Here is a 20,179-nt window from a genome sequence, read left to right on the forward strand (position 1 = left end):
CAAGGCAGTAACAACAAAAAAGGAAGTTATGATTATTATTGCCCAAGCATTGGTAAATCTCTTCTGCCAGTCTATGGTTGAGGTGAGGGAGAGAGTTCCCAACATCATTCAGTTAGTGAATATGATGGAAAAATTTTAGAGTTCCTGGAAATCAATAAACGGATTCATATGATCTAGTATTTATAATTACCTGGTTAAGTTAAAAACGGTACCCTGGAGGATTAGCTTCTTGAGGAAAACATCTGGAACCAGCTGAAGCTTAGAGAGCTGGGAATGAACCCATTATGCCCAGGGTGTACATCTTGTTGGATTTGCCACATGTATCATGCAGGTATTTGAAGAGTGGGAAATATCCTAAGTTTGGACATGTCTCCTTAGGCCATGGCAGGGGGAGGAGGTTGGGGAGGGTGCGTGGGTGGTGCTAATAATTAGAGAATGGAGCTGTTTATGCATGAGTTGGTCAGAAATGCCTGATCTGGAACGTTCATGGAAGAGGAGTTCACATGAAGTTATATCTGCAGTCTTCATAGGTTAAGAGAGTTGTCTCTAAGGAGCTGAGCTGGGTTATGAGAGCACAGCACTCCTTGTACCAAGTCACGTGAGGCAATCAAGCTTCATAGGTAGGTGGGCAGATAGGTAGATACCATTGAAAGCCCATGTCCACATGATCCTATGACCCTGACCCAGAGAAGGATAGCAGAAAAATGACTGGATTTGAATTCAGAAGATCTGGGCTCAAATCTCAGCTCTGTAGCTCACTGTGTTCCCTTGGGTAAAATCACCACCCCTCTGGGACTAATTTTCTTCATCTGTAAAATAAGGGGTTAGAGTCAATGATCTCTAAAATCTCTTCTAGCTCTAAAAAAAAAAATCCCATTTTTCTTGATGGGACATGGTAAAGGGAAGCCACTCCTGGAATGTAGACTTAACTACTAACCCTTTAATGCTACAGAGAAAATCCTTCATTAACTGTTGGGTGAGTAAAGGAGTATGAGTACTAATGGACCCTATAGTTAGAATGGTAGACTTCTGGAAACAACACTTTCCTGCATGGCCCTAGTAAGAAAGCAATTAATAAATGTGTTTGGGCCATTGCCTGGTCCCCATGCTCAAATACTTACGGGCAGCAATGGCGGGGTGGTGCTTCTGTCTTTCTCTACTCCCTGCCAATGATAAAAGACAAGGGGAGTATCCTTCCCACCCCCCTCCCATAGAGCAAAAGGGTCCCAATTCCTTCCCTTTTTCTACTTTCCTTCTATGTGCAGTTTCAGAGGCTTCCATGCACAGGTTTATGAAACTAGTTGGCTCTGTCTCAAAATGTCCATAGAAAAAATGGAGACAAAAGAGAAAATTAGGAAACATACATGTTTTCACAATTTAAAATTTAACATACATAATACATGTAAACTGTCAGAAAATCCATAAAAATACAGTGCTGTAATATGTTCTTCCCAATCCATCCATCCATTCATTTTCTCTTGGATTTCATCGGCATATTTTATAAGCCTACTCTGTTCAGTCCTTCCGTAGCCTAATTCACAATATAAACATTACCCCATGTGGGGGGTGGGAGTGGGGAGAGAGGCAGAAGACTGTGTTAGTTGTGTCTGCCCATCCTCACATCAAAACAAGAAATAGTCTTTAAAAATCCCCCAAATACATAAAATACTGAGCTTTAATACTGTTTATCATCGAATAGTGAAGTTGTTACTCTGTGTTACAGTAAGAGATTTCTATGACCACTAGATAAGGTTATGGTTGAATGTACCATTTGACCATCTAGTCTTCTATCTATTAGCTTACAATATAATTAAAGCTGCTGGTGGAATTACATCAATAAATACTGTTACAAAAGTAAATATTTGAAAAGACATCCAGACCACTAACTTTTGCCAGTGTATGTAGCAGTGACAGTCTATGTATATATATCTATATATATAGACTATATATACACATATATACACACAGACACGTATATAAATGATGTATGTGTGTGTGTGTGTGTGTACACAACAGTATTTTTGTTTATTTGTTTATACAGAATCTCTTACCTATCTTGAATGTGAATTCATTGAACATGTCTATAGAGTTTGGAGTCAGAAAGATTCAGGAATTTTTTTTAAGCAAAATGTGTTAAAAGCCATGACAGATATCATAACAGAAACACCATATGCCAAGAGAATATCACTTCACTCGATCCTTACTAATGGGAAGGGGAGTAGTAGCGGAAAAGCGCAAACCCAAACCCAAATGTCCTTATCTCCTTGCTTTAGAAGTTCTGAGAATGGGACTGTGACTTTCCTTATTCTACCTCTCTCTCCTTGACTCTTCTCAGCTCTGCGGTGTCCAAGTTGCCTCTTAAAAACCTCCTAATTTGGCATGCCAGCATCAAAGAAGGCATTGTGCTCTATGAGCAAAGCAGAATCGCGTAGCTCCAAAGAAATGTGAGATGTGCACATTTAGAGCCATCTCCGCCCCAAATGTTCAGTGGACTATTTGTGGCCAACCTGTGATGGAGCCTTCTGAGCCCAGCCACAGTCGAGCACACTGTACCACGACCCCAACATAGTAATGTCATTCTGGTCCTCTTTGAACACAAAGGACAACAACCATTAAGGGATTTCTTTGTCCTCTCCTCAGGCGCTACAATTGCTCCATTCTAATCCTATCCTGTTTAACTGGGACTCTTGCAAAAAACAAACACCCCCCTAGGAAACACAACAACAAGACAAGTGGCAAATTACAAAACTAGAGAAAACCAAAAACACCCTACTATAAAGAGCTAGGATGCACAGAAAACTTTAATTTGAAAAGTCCTAGAGGGACAATTATTTGGGAATTATAAGCTAGCCCCAGAGGGGCTTAGCCCAAAGAAACCTGGTTTTAGTGGATTCGTCTGAGATTTTCGTCCCGCTTTGCTTTCTGTGAAGTGAACATAGTGCTTTCCCCATGTGCTAGGCTAATTTTTTTGCTCTTGTATCACATACAGAAAAAGGAATGGGAGAGTTGTTCACTCAGAGGAAGGGGAAGATAAAGCAACGCCAACAGCCCCAGGAATGCTGACAGAGGACATGAGGACAACACTGAGGGCAGCCTTACAGGTCAGGGAGCCTGGGAATCCAACTGGGCAGTCAGAAGGGGGCCCTGCTATCCTCCAGGTCAACAACAGGCTTCAACTGCCTGAAGTTAATGGAGACAACACCATATATGTAATTGGCTCTGTTTGCTGTCAAAGTGAGAGTGTGCTCAGAATTTAAAATCTTGCTACTACTTCCAAACACCCCAAGGAAAATAATTTTTTTCAGGGGTGGGGGGTGGTCATAATTTATAAAAATGAGCTTTTCCAAATTAAGCATAAGTGATTTAAAGCAGCATTTTAAAATGAAGTGTGGCCATAATAAGAAAAATAATACTATTTGTTCATCCTTCATATTCCAAGTACAGTAAAAAAAAGAACTAAAATGAAGTGAACTTAAATTTTCCATAAGAGTTAAAAAAGTCAGTAAAAAAATCATTAAACTGTTTTTTACTTATTCATTTTAAAAACAAAACAAAAACCCTGTATCTCTAACAAGACAAAGTAAAGCCCTGAATGGTCATTTTGGCTTTAAAGCTGCAATTTGAACATGGAGAATAAAGGAGCAGATCCTGTCCTATTTTTATCAGCTTACGGGCCTGAAGTTGGCCAGGAAATGGTGACTGGGCTGGGTGCAGTCAGGAAACAGCAGTTCTGTCTGTCACTGATACCAATTTTCTGGTCACTGCAAAAGCCCACTGCCTGAAGACCACTGATTTTCCTGGGGCACCGGATATTGATGACTTCAAACTGAATTCTCAACATGTCAGAGGGGAACAGGATGATGCATGATGGGCAGAAGCGGGTTGCAGCATGGCATCAGAGCGATTTCTATGAGAAATGGCATACAAGACACTAGGGAGGATTTAGCATCCCCCCTGTGTGAATGTTTATGGTTAAAAAAGAGAAGGGTTACTCAGGTAACCTGAATGGAGAAAAACTGGCAAACAATTCAGAGGGTCCACTGGCACACCTACCCCAGGAAGAGCAAAAAGGAAGGCCTTCCCAGGTTGGGTAGATACCTTACCGCGGGCTGATGGAGGACACAGTCAAAAATGGGCAGGATGAGAGCACACCCAAGAGCGGTGATAAGCATCAATGGACAGAATCCCCACACGGAGGAAATCACAACTCTTTCTAAATTTCTAAATATTATAAAAAATGTTGTAATGTTTTGATTATATGTAGATAGTAAAAGAAAAATAACCAGATATTACTGTTACAATAAAATTATGTATCTGGTCGAATAGCTTTTTAATAGCTTAAATTTTAACTTTCAAATATAATAACTACAGAATATATTTGGAGACTTTCAAGATTTTTTTGCACCTTATTGCAACTAAAAATATAGTAAGCTTAAAAATGGTTAAAAACCATGAAATATATTTAGTACACTGAAAAAGTAAAACAAAATATATTTACAAGGTTACCAGGAATAAGCAGATTTCTCAGACGTAGAGAAATCTTAACAATATTCAGATAATCAGTGAGATGTGGGAAAGAGAAATATGTTATAATGGTTAATATTTTAAGGAACCTGTTGCTAAATGATAACACAGGCAAAAATCATAACCACTATGCCAAAGGGTTTGAATTAACTTAGAGGCAGGCAACTCTGGATTGCTCATGGCAATGGACAACAGAAAGAACACAAAAAAATGAAATCCAAAGAAATTTCCCAGAAGGCTCTACAGAGGACTCTTCATGGCTGCTTGGCCAATTTCTTTTCACTAGCGCTCCTACCAACCAGCCCAAGCTATGACCTTGAATTTTCTCATTTTCCCCCTTGCCCTGTTCACCTTCTGGTAGCAGAGGGTGATAAGCACTGGAACTGCAAAAGGATGAAGGGGGGAAGCAGGGCCAAGGACCCCAAGACCGGCCCTATTTCAGGGCTACAACTGGCAACCTCCATTTCCATACAGGTCCCCTACTCAATTTTTGTAGGAGGGATATTTGTTCATGGGATATGTAAGCATATGATAATTTGCATAGCAAATTTCAAGGGCATGACTAACAGACACTACATCATAAAGGTAAAAGTAGTTATTATCTGATTGACAAATTTTTAAACTAAAATGTTTTATATTTGAAAATTTTCCTATAAAACTTCTGAGATATAAATTAAAATGATCTTAATGAGTTAATAGCAAAAGGTTAAACAACACTTTCTAACACGGTTCTTTCTCCAACAGTGGTTCAAGTAGCATTCATCGTTCTTTAATAACTTCCAGCACTTTGTAAATTCTGTTTTGGAAAGCTGTGGTAAAATGAGGTCTCGAGTCCTTTACCAAGATGCTGCATAATGGGGTTTTGCCGGCATTAGAAGGATCTTCCACATCCCAAATCTCAGGCATACTGCAACCAGGCCTAGGGAAAAAAAATATGGTAGCATGGCTTAAAAATGTCCATGTACATACACAATATGGGGGTCAGGAAACCCAGGACCTAGTCCCATCTCTAGCATGAACGTGCTATGTGATTTGAGGAAAGTCGGTCAGCTTCTCTGGGTCTCAGATTTCTCCTCTGTAAAGTAAGAGGCTTATTCCAGAGAGTCCCAAAAGATGTTTCTAGTTCTCAATTCTATGGCACACATAGATATAAATACACACATATGTACACATGTGTATATATGTATACAATGTATAAGAAGCACACTAGAATTTGAAAAGCTCTCTGAGAGATGGTTTATTGACTAAAAATCTGAGCATTTCAAAAGGCCACTGATGGGCCACATAAAGAGGGAAGAGAAAGAAAGAAGGGTAACCTGGACTGTGAGAGAATCATAGTGATATTTCATGATTTTTTTTAAATTTAAAGGAATCTCTCACTCAAGCAAATATGCCCATATCCAAATAAAAGTTAAGAAAAATTAAAGTCTAAGCATAAATTTAAATTTCTGGATTCTCCGTGCCAGTGTTAGAGTACTAAAAGTACAGATACTATGAAAGTAGAAAATATTTTAACTCTAAACTTTTTAAAAGCCTATTGCAAATCAATTTAGCCAAATGGGATTTCTTTAATTTAAATGTTTCCCAGAATATTAAGTGAATTTGACACATAACGCCATCAAACGCACTGGCCAACGAAACACGATCAATGCATTAAATTCACTTTTGATGATTCACTGAATGGAGGATGTGAATTGTGTTCTATCTGATACTCACTTGGTTCTTCTTACACACCATGACTCTTCCAGAATGTAATAGTTCACTCGTAACTTGAATAATTCCTGCTTCACTTCCTCTGCTGTTTTACGACTGTACATTGAGTAAACGATTTTTGTTCTTGCCCTTTAAAAATAAACAATCGTGCAAAAGAGTTTTTCAGATGAAAAAGAAAAACAGACTTTCAAGAAACTCAATTAAAAGCTACATTTATATGGGAAAAATATAATCCTTTCATCCAGCCCTGTCAAAAAGACCCAGGGGCACTCAGGTTTTGCAGAGGAAACCAATAGTTCTGGAGCAGAGAAGGAAGGGCAGGGAAAGCAGCTACCGTAAGGGGCACCCGGCTGAATGACCACCACACAGCAGGCCCCAAGCTAGTGGGGAGGCCAGAGAAGCTCCCAGGGGAGGGCATCTGGGCAATCTGGGGCCCAAAGCAGAGAGAGCTGCAGTGGTCAATGGGCGCAGAAGCTCGGAAGAGTGGGCAGGGAGGGTAAGGGAGCCTCCCGTGATCGCACGGCGGAGGTAGCCGGGCTGCAATTCAGAGCCAGAGGACAGGGCACCAGGGCTGGCTCTCTTACTATGGGACCACGCGACCTGTCTGGTTGTCAGAAAAATCCCCAAACGGGAATGTCATTTCCCTCTGGCGCACAATTTAATCTTCCATCCATATTATACATAAGCAAAGGGGTGAGGACATACAGCTGACATTGAAGAAAGAGCTGCTAGGAGTTTAGGTGTAGACCACAGACCACGTAGGCTGGGAAGATAGACACAATCCCTATGCCCTCCAGGAATTCAACCTTAAATGACGCCAGTTATAAGGTCATTAGCAAGTGTGTGTGGAGTCAGAAAGTCCTGAGTTTAAATATGACCTCAGAAATTTACTAGCTGTGTGACCCTGGGCAAGTCTTTAAACTTATGTGCCTCAGTTTTCTCAACTGTAAATGGGGATAATAACAGTATCTATCTCCCAGGGTTGCTGTGAGGCTTCAATGATAAGAATTTTAAAACACTTAGCACAGCACCTGGCACATGGTAGGCACTATATAAATGCTAGCTGTTGGTTCTACTTAATAACAATGAACAATATTATTCATCATAATAACAATAACCTGTCTACCTCAGTTTTCTCAACTGTAAAATGAAGGTAATAGGAGCACTTACTTCCCAGAGTTGTTGTGAGGAGCACATGAGATCCTATTTGTGAAGTGCTTTGCAATCCCTAAATGTCTCTGCAAGAGCTAGTTATGATCTGTATGCATGAAAATTATGTAAGCAAACACACTTACTTTTAAATAAATGTACATAAAGATATTAAAATGGGAGTGGTAAGGGCTACCACAGAGAAGGCTTCTTGGTGGGGGGAGTCACCTGGCTCTTAAGGGTGGAAGGAATGCCACCCACATCGCTCCTTGTCAGTCAGCCCGCCTGCCTCAGTTTTCCCCTCAGAATGTTGGTTCCTTGAGGGAGGCGCCTATTTTATTTCTGTCTCTGTATTCTCACTGCCTAGTTCAGTGTCTGACAAACAGTAGGCAGTTAATAAGTGCTTACTGACTGAATGTCCTTGGCCCTGAAAAAGCCATTTCTTGCCCCATGGATTGTCTATTCTATCAGAGAAAACAGCAAGTATGTAAATACACAACATATGCAAAGTAAACCAAGCTTTCAGGAATAAAAGGTACTCAGGAATGGAGGGAGGTGCAGCAACTTGGGGCATGAGGGAGGGCCGAGCTCTGAAGGCAGTCAGGGATTCCAAGGGCTCTCAGAGAGCAGGCTGAGCACTCCGTGAATGGGGGCAGCCAGTGAAGGGTACAGATGGCAGACAGAATGCTGTGCACAGCACTGGCCAGCAGGCCACTCTGGCTGGACACAGAGCACATGAAGAAGGGAGAAAAGGGGGGCTGGGGCCAGATCAGGCCTGTAGGCCTGACAAAGTTAGAAGAGTTTGCATTTGACTGCAGGGGCAACAGGGAGCCCCCAGAGCTTCCTGAGTGAGGGAGTGGCAGGATGAGACCCTGCCTTAACAATATCATTTGGCATCTGTACGGAAGATGGATTGATGGGGAGAAGACTTGGGTAAGAAGACCAATGAAGAAGTTATTGCAATATCCCAGGAGAGAGGGGATGATCTCTGCTCACAGGATGGCTGTGTAGGTGCACAGAAAGGGACACATACAAGAGATGCTCATCTGAAAGGGAGGCCAGTTAAGATTAGGGGTTACCATCCTTCCCCATGAGGACTCCAACATTTTTATACAAGTCAGGTTAAAATGAACATCAGGAGAAAATGAGTCATGAAGGCTGTTGGGGGTGAGAGGAGGGAGCAGGAAGATGGTTAGTTTCCCTCACTTCTTGGGGAGGGGAGCAGGAGAGGCATTTGTGGGCAGATTGCCAGATAGAAACCTTGGGCTTTATCAGCTCCAGCTGGCACCAGCCTAAGGCTTTGTTGTCTCCCTCCCCAGGTGGCTACTTAACTACCTGGTTTTACAGAACCAAAATGGGGGCCTTGGGACACGATGTGCTGTGAGAAGACATAAGGGCACATCATTAAGCATAAAGCCAAATTATCAGTATTTGGAAATTAGGACTCGGGAATGTAAGAGAAAGACATTAAGGACCCTCTCCATATTTGTCTGTCCTCTGCAGTGACCTTTGTCCATACAGAAGCCATGCACAGAGGAGGAAGGAACAACTTCCATACAATGACAGCCATCCCAAGCTGGAAAGGCCTGCCTCAGCAAGTGGAGGAGCCACCCTTTCAGGGGCTCTGCTTGTCGGCTGCCAGCATGAGGATTCCTTCGCAGGATGGGCTGGCTGCACTAGACAACCGCAGAGGGGCGTTTCTTAGCTCTAAAATTCTGCGGTTTTCTGAAATCCAAACCCTGCACTTAATCTCTGCTCTCCTCCCTTTCTCAGGTAACTCCTCAAAAAGGCCGTCTGCCTTCACAGCCACTATTTCTTCAAGCCTTTCCATTCTGGCTTCTGACCTCATCACTCCTCTGAAACTGCTGTAGCGTAAGTTACTAATGATCTTAGAATTGCCTAATGGAACGGTCTTTTCTCGGCTCTCCTTCTCTGGACTATCTTATGCATCTGACACTGATGCCCACCTCTCCTCTCCTGGGTCTCCTCTGGAGTGTCTGACTCCTCCTGCTCTGTCTCCTTGGCTGGCAAGCCAGCCAAGAAGCCACGAGGCAGCCCTCTTGCCAGGATACCTGGACAGGAGGTATGTACTCCCCAAGATTCCATCCCAGGCTCTCTTCTCTTTTTCTCTGCATTCTCATTTGTAATGACACAAGCTCCCCTGGGTTTAATGCTTATCTTTGTGCAGATGACTCAGAGATCTATCTATCCAGACCTAGTCTCTTCTCTGAACTTCAATCTCACGTCACCTTCCAGACATTTCAAACTTGGAGGCCCCAGGGCTATAAATTCAATACACCTAAAACTGAGCTCATGATGTTTCCTCAAACCTCCCCATTTCTGCTGATGTCATCAACTTCAAATCTCCCAGATTCATGACCTCAGCCTCATCCTCAAACCCTTCTCTTCCTTGCTCCCCGTATCCAGCCAGCTGCTAGATCCTGCTGTTTCTATCTCCACAGCATCTCTTGAATACAGGCCCTTTTCATACTTACATACCTCCCACTTTAGTTCAGTCCTGTATCACCTAGAGTCCAATGACAATCTCCCTAGTGATCTCCTGACCTCAAAGTCTTTCCCCACTCCAGTCAATCCTCCAAAATGCTGTAAAACTGACCTTGTTTAAGAATAGACCTAACTATGTCAATCTTCTATTCAACAAACAGCAATGGCTTCTCATTTCCTCAAGGATAAACTACTCCGTTTGGCTTTTAAAGCACTCCAGGATCGGGGCCAGCCCATCTTCTAGTCTTATTTTATAACATCCTCCTCCCACACTCTGTGGTACAGATACATTGGCCTCCTCTCTTTCCTTCACACACAACACTTGGTTTCCCATCTCCATGCTTTTGCACTGGCCATCCACCATGACTGGAACAAACTCCTTGCTCAACCTTCCCTCAAAGAATCCCCCTCTTCCTTTAAAATGCAGCTCAAGTATGACCTTCTATGTAAACCTTTTCCTAATCTCAGCTACCTTGTATTTAACTACTTTGTATTGATTTGTACTTATGTACTTATACACTTGTCTTCCTCATTGAAATACAAGCTCTTGAAAGTAGTAATTTTTTCACTCTTTGAACCTGTACCCTCAGAACCTAGCACAGTGCTTGGTACATAGCAGATGCTTATAAATCTTTATTGATTAATTGATCTCCTTGTAGTCTCCTCTGGAAGGTTTGCTCATTACTAACACCTTCTCTAACTTCCAGTCTCCCCCTATATCATTGGCTCCTTCCTGGAGGCCTATAAACATACTTAGGCTTTCCCAATCCCTAACATACCTTCCCATTACCTTGCCATTCTCACAATAATTGTCTAATACCTTTCCTGCCTTTCACTGTTAAATTCCTTGAAAAAGGTAGTGCAAAATCAATTGTGGATACCTTGTAATTTCTCATTTCCAATCCCATAACTCAACAGAAATTATTCTCAAAGATTCCCCAACGACCACTTAATTGCTAAATCTGATGACCTTTTCCCAATCTCACCCCTGCCCTGACCTCTTCAGTATTCAACAGTCCTGGATACTCTCCACGGCTTCCATGACACTGCTTTCTCTTGCTTGTCTCCACTCCCCAGTCTCCTTTGCTGATTCATCATCCTCTCCTCGTTCCTAAGTGTGGGTCTTCTCCAAGACTGTCCTTAACAATCACCTGAACAGCCTATGTAGCATCAACTAATTCTCTTAACAAGCAGTAGCACAAATGTCCTTTCAAATTCATCAGGCTCAGCTTTGTTTACCATTGAATGCAGTTTCATTTTGTTAAAATCTGTACAGATGACAGTATTTCCTTTAGAATGACACTTGCGGTTTTTAAAGATGTCCATAGTCAACACTTCACAGTGTTGACTCCACTTTAGTTACACAGGGATATTTTAGGAAGACATAACATCTGCCCTCCGGTTTATCGTCTTCCTGACTGTAGCTGCCTTTTCTTCCCAAAAGCCTTCCTGTTGACTTGCTCCCTTCTTTGAATTCTATGTATTTGAATATGTCAAAAGGGCTCAGATTTCCTCAGTGTGGCTTCTCCTTTGGCTGCTGTTGTTGGTCAGTCACAGCCGACTGTTTGTGACCCCATGCGATCATAGCGCACCTGGCCCTTCGATTCTCCACTATCCCTCGAAGTCTGTCCAGGTTCGTGTTCATTGTTTCCATGATACTATCTATCCATCTCATTGTCTACTGTTCTCTTTTCTTTTTGCCTTCAATCTTTCCCAACATCAAGGTCTTTTCCAATGAGTCCCATCTTCTCATCACGTGGCCAAAGTATTTAAGCTTCAGATTCAGTATTTGACCCTCCAGTGAATAGTCGAATTAATTTCTTTAAGTACTGACTGATGTGATTTCCTTGCTGTTTAAGGGACTCTCAAAAGTCTTCTCCAGCACCCCAGTTTGAAAGCATTGATTCTGTGCCATTAGGCTTTCCTTATAATCCAATCATTAAAGCCATACATTGTTATTGGAAAAACCACATACCTTGGACTGGATGGATGTTTGTCGGCAAGGTGCTCTCTCCGTTTTTTAGTCTGCTGCCCAGATTGGCCATAGCTTTCCTTCCAAGGAGCATGTGTCTTTTAATTTCATGCCTGCAGTCGCTGTCCATGGTGATCTTTGAGCCCAAGAATATAAAGTCTGACACTGCTTCCATTTATTCTCCTTCTACTTGCCAGGAAGTGATAGGACTAGTTCCTGAGATCTTAGGGTTTGCTTTTTTTTTTTTTGATGTTAAGCTTCAAGCCAGCTTTCACACTCTCTTCTCTCACCCTCATCAAGAGGCTTCTTGGTCCCTCTTCCCTTTCTGTCATCAGAGTGGTGTTGTCTGCACATCTGAGATTGTGGACATTTCTACTGGCAACCTCCATTCCAGCTTTTTATTTGCCCAGCCTGGGATTCTGCATGATGTACTCTGCACATAAGTTAAATAAATAAGGTAACAACATACAGTCTTGTCATAATCCACTTTCAATCTTAAACCAATCAGCTGTTCCATGTTTGGCTTTAACTCTTGCTTCTGGGCCCTTGTACAGGTTCCTTAGGAGCCAAGTAAGATGATCTAGTATTCCCATCTCTCTGAGGACTTGCCATCTTTTGTTGGGATCCACACAAAGTCCTTAGTGTACTCAATGAAGCAGAATTAGATGTTCTTCTGGAACTCCCTTGCTTTCTTCATAATCCAGCAAACATTGGGACATAAACTGATCTTTTCCAATCCAGTGGCCACTGTGAGTTTTCCAAATTTGCTGGCATATTGAGTGCAGAACTTTAACGGTATCATCTTTTACGGTTTTAAATTGCTCAGCTGGAATGCTATCACCTCCCTTAGTCTTATTATTAGCGATGCTTGCTAAGGCCCACCTGACTTCATTCTCCAAGATGTCTGGCTCTAGATCAGTAATGGTTATTGGTGATGCTGAGATCTTTCTTGTACCGTTTTTTTGTATATTCTTGCCACCTCTTCTTAATTTCTTCTGCTTCTGTTAAGTCCTTAACATTTTTATCTTTTATCATGCCCATTCTGGATGAAATTTTCCCTTGATATCTCTAATTTTCTTGAAGAGATCTCTTGTCTTTCCTATACTATCGTTTTCTCCTGCTTATTTGTATTGCTCATTTAAAAAAAAACAACTTCTTATCTCTCCTTCTTATTCTCTGGGATTTTGCATTCAGTTGGGCATATCTTTCTCCTTCTTCTTTACCTTTCACTTTCCTTCTTTCCTCAGCTCTTTGTAAAGCCTCATCAGGCAGTCATTTTGCTTTCCTGCTCTTCTTTTTCTCTGGAATGTATTTGTTGCTGCCTCCTGGACAACATTACAAATCTCTGTCCGTAGCTCTTCAGGCCCTCTATCTACCAGACCTCATTCCTTAAATCTATTAATCAACTCCACTTCACATTCATAAGGGATGTTAATTAGCTCGTATCTCTATGGTCTTATGGTTTTCCCTACTTTCTTCAATTTAAATCTGAATTTTGCAATAAGCAGCTCATGATCTGAGCCACAGTCAGATCCAGGTCTTGTTTTAACTGACTGTGTAGGGCTTCTTCACCTTTGGATGCACAGCATAGAACCAGTCTGATTTCTGTGTTGACCATCTGCTGTCGTCCACGTGTAGAGTCACCTTCTTGGTGTTTGCTATGACGAGTGAGTTATCTTAAAGAACTCTATCAGTCTCTGCCCTGCTTCATTTTGGACTCCAAGGCCAAACTTGCCTGTTACATTGAAAGTATCTTTCGATTTCCCACTTTAGCATTCCAAACTCCTCTGATGAATGTGACCTCTTCTTTGGTGTTATTTCTACAAGATGTTGTAGGTCTTCATAGAACTGATCAACTTTGGCCTCTTTGGCATCAGTGGTTGGAACCTAGACTTGTATTACTGTGATATATCATTTGGCCATTTTTGAAATTATACCCCAGTACTGCTTTTCTCACCTTTTATTGCCTATTAGGGCTCCTGCCTTTCTCCTAAGGGATTCTTGCCCACTCAGGTATAGGTAGTGATCATCTGAATTAAACTCCCCCATTCCCACCCATTTAAGCTCACTGACACCCCTTTAACTGATGCAAATCACAACTCATCCCTGCTTTAATAAAAAATTTCCTTGGTTTCAAAGTCAAAACAATTTGCCAACTGATGACCAATTCAGTTTGTTGGGACAGTTTGTATCCTGAGGCCCATACTGAAAGTCTTTCTGACAAAGTTGGTGTTATCCTGGCATTGACTTCAAAAATGTTGGCTCACCTCTACACCCCAATGAGACAATGGAATGTGTCAAAAGTCTTTGAATAATCCTTCTTAAATGGATTTTCATCTGCAATTCTAATTATAGGAAATATTGAAGGAACAAAAACAAATACTCCACATTATTATCTGCCATGTTGACTTCTAAATCCTAGTCCCCAAAGACAAAACTCAGACTGTGTTCAGCTGGGAAGGAATAAATACTAAAGTGGAACACTGACCTCAAACCTGCATCCTCATAATGTGGATGGTTAACAATGGGTCGAAGTGCAGAAAGTTTAATACTTGCCATTGTGGGCATTGCACCAGCAAAAACAGCATCTGAAAAACAAGAGGCCACTAGAGATCAATTTCCAAAGGAAATAATTTCAGTTCTGCACATAAGTTCACAATCTTTTCCTTTTAAATTAAATATACAATTTAATTTATTATGTTTGAGTCAACATAGAGAAGTATGACATTGCCACTAATTTCTTCTACAGCATGACAAAACAGAAGAAAATTCACATCGCTGAAGTTAATGAGGTTCAAGGAAATCAGTAATGGAATTGAATAAAAAAAAAAGGAATTTTGAGACTATTTTGGGAAAGCACAATTCAACATTTTGAAGATCTCACGTGCCCAGAAGATGATGTATCCTCAAACCTGGGCTAAAAACAGATATTATCTCTCTGTTTATCTTTATAATCATGGAGGCTAATATTGAAGAAAACAGAATCCAACTGAGGCAAAATTGGGCCTGGACAAATCAGACCCATTGTCTCAGGTCCAGAAGAATACACAAAAGATTATCAAGCAAATACATATTACATTGGGCAGTCAGCTCAAGGCACAAGGGTCACAAATAGTTCAAGCAAGATCAAATGGGGGAATGCATGATGAACTGTACTGATGTTGTGATTTTAATTTCCTCTTAAACTAAAATATTAAGAAGTTTATTTTTTGTCTCAACATTTCTCAATCTTATTTGATATAGTAAATGAATTAGGTAGAAATTTAAATGTTACTTGTGAATTCCAGTTCTTACTCTTAATCAAGTTTATTCTTTTAGTTTAAACATAAGTTTTGTCTTTTGATGAGGAGAAAGGAAATTAGGCAAAATAAATAAAACAGTGAAACACTGGCTGCACCCCCACACCTCAGAAATGGCCCCCGAGTGAGAAGAGAAATGCCCATCATAGAAATGTGGCATTTTCCATTCTAGCTCTCTGCTAGAGAACATGCTGCTACTTCACTTACACAAATGGCACCCAAGTAAACAACAACCTTACATAATTGTACACTCAACTCAATTTTCAGATAATTACTATGTTTGTGAGTATGTTTGGATAAATTTACACTAGTAATTTACATTCTTCATAAGTTGTATTTCCCAGTTCTATTAGAGGGGGAAAACATTGCAAGCAAAGTAGCTGTTGTTTGTAATAATTTTGAGCACACAAGATAACTCCATTATGATCTTATTTGTATAAACATCTCAACTGCTCTAGAAATAAGAACAATAATAAATCTATCTAAATAATAACTTAGCTAATAGGGGGCTTAGAGTCACACGCGTCTTACATTATCTACAGATATTTAAACCTACTTAATTCAACAAATTAAATTCAAGAAAATATTTTGTGAGTACCTTCTATATACAAAGGCATCTACTATATGGGATGTGAAGTTCAACCTAATATACTATTCAACATCTCTCCCTTCTTATCTCCTTGCTATCTACCTTCTTTCTGGAGAAAGAAAAGATATCCTTCAAAGTATCCACCCGACCATGAGTAAACAATGGACAATTTAGTAAATGCACATAAAATTCTGGAATAATACATCATATTAAATTTTCTGCAAATGTTCAATAATTGATATCTTAATACCACCTTCCTCAACCAATTCACTTTTTCCAAGTGGATAATAGATTATATTCCATGAATGGAATTCTAGTATACTTAACAGAAAGGTTAGCTTAACAATATGGAACCTGTTAACACTATTCTCAGCAATAATTAAAGTACCTAAAAATAGGTATATAATTAGAATTTTAAAAAATGAAATGAAATTTAGTCAAATAATATTTATATACACAACTAATAAACAGAATAAATTAAAACTGGAGTAAATAATAAAGTTAATTTTTGGAACATAACTTTTTTCATACTATTTTAAAAATATTTTTGGTAGGAGGATACATAATTGGAGGGTCATAATCAAAGGAGAGTTCGAGAATTCAATTCAATAAACATTTATTAAGTACTTCGTGTGTGTGTGTGTATGGAACACGGTAGAGTAGTAAAAGAAACATATAAGTCAACATATCATAAATACAAAAGAGAGGTCAAAGGGAATACAAGAACTTTCAGAGAGATTACATTTATTGGGAGAAACGAGAAGGAAGTTGAGGAAAAGGAGGCATCTGGCATCTGATCTAAGTCTTGAACAACGGAATGTCAAATAGAATTACTCTAGAAAGATTTGGGCCCATTCTGGGTGTGGATGATGGTACAAACAAATGAAGGGAGACATGAGGGAGCAAGGAAAGATTGGAGGCAATCAGTAGCCCAGCCCGGCTGAAGGGGAGTAATGTAAAATAAGGCTGAAAAACCTGAGGCTAACCTTCAGTCTTCACAGAAGACTTGAACGTTAGGCTAAGGAGTCTGTGTTTATTTAGCAAACAATGGGGAAGCCAGGAAGGTGATTGATGCAATCGGTGGAAAGAGTCTTGGGGGTCAGAAGACATGAGTGTGAGTTCTGGCTTTGCCACCTCTTACTTGGGTGACTTTGAGCAAGTCATCAGATCTCTCAGACTTCATTTCCTTACCTGTAAAATAGGGCTAATGATAGCTACACTCTCTAGTTGGCAGTGATGCTGAGGAAAGCACTTTGTAAATGCGCAATGCTCTCGTGGAACATGGAAAGAACAAAATCTGAGCTGGACTCTGGCTGTGGGGTGGAGGCCAGATGTCATGCAGTCCAAATGTCATGCAGACCTGACAGTAGCAGTGGGAGCGCAGTTGTCTCTGGGTCTGGGGGGGACGTGAGGCAACAGTGAGGACAAGAAGGATAAGAAAGAGGTTGTTTGCCTAAGGAGAACTGCCAGGATCAGTGGGATGGGATAGGCAAGTCAAAGACGTTTTAAGCCAAGCTCCCTATAAGAATGATGGTCCCAAGGATAGGAAAAGAGAAAATCTCTCTTGGGGTAGCCATGGTAAGAAAGCCAAGTGCAGACATCTCACATCCAGCTGGAAATACGGAACTAAGGAATGGGTCTGCAGAGATGTGAGGATCGTTGGATCACAGATTGAGAGCAAGAAAGGGCCTCAGAAGCAAGTTAGTCAAACTTCATTGAACAAAGAACCTGAGACCAGACAGGATAAGTGAGTCACGTGAGGTCACGCAGGTAGGAGGAAGCTGAGGTTCCCCTGGCGCTCTCGGCCTCTTATAACCTGCACAGGGATGATACGGGAAGCTATGGGACTACCGAAGGAGATTGTCAAGAGAGACAATGAAGAGTAAAAAGGCAGGGGGCAGAGACTTGGGAATGACTCATGGTCAGGAGATGGACAGGAAAGACCCAGTAAAGAAGACTGAAAAATGAAACCTCAGTGAGATAGAAGAACCAGGGGAAAGTAGTGTCATGGGAGCAAGGAGGACCAAGAAGTGCCTATCAATAGGACAAAACTGCATGATAACGACTTCTGTTTCATCACAACAGGAGCTCCTTCACCAGCACTGATCAAAACCTGCTTCTAACTTAGGAGACGAGCTGGTGGCTCAGAGTCACTAACTGGTACTCTCCCTAGCAGTTTCAAAGCTAATAAGTGCCAGAGATGTGGTCTGACTCCCTGACCAAACACTCTACCCACTCTACCAGGATGCCTCTCAAGGAATACATTAAGAATCTTTATTAGCACTCAGCTCCGGCACCGGTGGCCACGTAGGTTCTTCAACAGTGACATGGAGGAAAGCATTGGAATCGTTATTACAATACAGACTTTCAGGGAAGAAACTTAAATCATAGAGAATGGATGAGAAAACACAAAAACAAGGATAATATTTTTTTTACTAACCATAGCAAAAAGGTAGAAATATATATGTAAACACATACACACACAAACAAACACACACACACACACACACACACACACACATATGCCAAATGGAAAACAAGTGGCTGCAAGTAAAGCTGCATGATAAAGGACCTCAATGTGAGCTAAAAGGTCAGTGAGCCAGTCACGCAGCGCTGTTAAGAAAAACTAAATGTGATTATGAAAACAAGTTTTAAAAGGTGACATAGAGACTTTGGATTAAAATTAGAAAATTTAAAACTGAGGAGAGATGTCAGTGAATGAATTACTATATGAGTCTGCATAATCTTTTCCCCATAAACTTTTCTGAAAATAGGATAGACGATTCATTTGGTTTGGGATGGCTTAGTAACACTGATCATTTTAAAAAACTCAAACACGCTGGATAAGCCATGATACAACAGAGCAGCTTTTTACCTGGTTTGGTGTTAAATTTGATCCACTCGATAAGCTCCTCCTGTGGCACATTGCTAAACTCCCCAATGATGCTCCATTGGTCCTGCAGGTTGGCCGACCCTTGTATTGACATGACAGCTAATACGGCAAAAACCACAGTGCTGGGGTGCACTTTGCAAAAGAGCCACCCAAAGAGCTGAGACAAGAGAAACAGGTAAGTGCTCGTTTTTAATTTCCAGACAGCAGCTACTCCCTGAGCTGACACAGCACTTACCGTGGATGCCAGAGGAAGCCTCCCCCATGGAGTCCCTGCTACTGGGCAGACGAGCCTAGAACAGAGCTCAGCAACACTGGCACTCAGCACTTCTAGTAGGGGGCTGCTTACTGCAAATCATGTGCAACATGGAAGCAGGACAAAACATGAAGATGAGGAATGACCATACTTGTTTGTCTGTGAGATAGTGGGCAGAGCACTGGGCCTGAGGCCAAAAGACCCGGAGCTAAGTCCCAGCTTTTATCACTTGTTAGCTGCGTGACTTTAGGCAAGTTTCCTCATCTGCAGAATGGCAGGATAACCCTCGCATGACCCACACATGCCATGGCTGCTGTGAGGATCAGATGAAAAGTGTATAGTACTGAATAGGAGAAGCCTTGTCCAGGCCTTGGAGCTCATTCAGTGCAAACCCTTTGTTTTGGAAGACATTAGAAACAATTTGTAAACAGATGCAAACTAGGAAGGATTGGCCCCTTGGTACAAATTTAGAGAAGATTTGCTCAGCATTCACAAATCAACAAATAGTCACAACGGTTGTTCCATGCTCAACACTGAGGACCAATATAATCATGATTAACATGCTTTACAGTTCCATCTTAACGTGCTTTTATCAATACAACAAGTTTGTATGATTAATGCACAGATCCAGCAGTCTGCCCAGAGTCTACTATTCTATTGAAAGGAATGTTTTCTAAGTAAAATATTTATATGTAAATAAATATCTAAAAACCCTGTATTTCTAATGTAAATTCACAGGTTGCTGTGTGCATCAACTTAGACCTGTATAATACAGAATCAAAATAATGATAAATTAATAAAAGATATTGAAAGAAAATTTGGAGGAATTGAAAGACTTTTAAAGTCTCTTTAAACCAACAAACATGCTACTTTAAAAGACCTGATCCTGAAAGGAAGATGTGAGGTAAGGCTGTGGATGAACCCAATTCCTTGCTTTTTTCTAACCAAATAACATATCATTCAATACCACAACTATGGTAATAAGCTATGGCTTGGTAAAAATCAAATATTCAAACAAATTCAAACAAAAGTTCAGTCAAATTTGGTCAAACAAAAAGTTACAAATATTCTTTTCAGACCAGTTTGTCAAAATAAGCTCTATGTTTTGCTAGCTCACAGCTCTGTCCACCATACACACACAGTGTACAGCTATTTGCGATATTCTCAAAGCCATGCTGGTGGCTCTGAGAGATACAGAAAGCAGAGGGGATCTAATTCCTTCCCCATGAACAGCTTGTAAGGTGACCACCCTTTAAACAAATAGAGAACAAAGAAAAGTAGA

General features: G+C 40.8%; 1 protein-coding gene across 1 annotated transcript in view; it reads right to left on the reverse strand.

Moving 5' to 3' along the window:
* Window positions 1-1,351: 1,351 nt before the first annotated feature.
* Window positions 1,352-20,179, reverse strand: part of DPY19L1 (dpy-19 like C-mannosyltransferase 1) — a 116,495-nt gene continuing 97,667 nt past the window's right edge. Inside the window, exons 19-22 of the mRNA XM_027863955.1 lie at window positions 18,627-18,801; window positions 14,352-14,451; window positions 6,241-6,366; window positions 1,352-5,443 (exon numbers count right to left, since the gene is read on the reverse strand). Coding sequence (XP_027719756.1) covers window positions 5,284-5,443; window positions 6,241-6,366; window positions 14,352-14,451; window positions 18,627-18,801 — 561 coding nt within the window. The 3' untranslated portion in view covers window positions 1,352-5,283. The remainder of the gene's footprint in view (window positions 5,444-6,240; window positions 6,367-14,351; window positions 14,452-18,626; window positions 18,802-20,179) is intronic.

The sequence above is a fragment of the Vombatus ursinus genome, unplaced genomic scaffold (genome assembly GCF_900497805.2).
Source record: "Vombatus ursinus unplaced genomic scaffold, bare-nosed wombat genome assembly UNPS02014773.1, whole genome shotgun sequence".
Taxonomy (NCBI): domain Eukaryota; kingdom Metazoa; phylum Chordata; class Mammalia; order Diprotodontia; family Vombatidae; genus Vombatus; species Vombatus ursinus.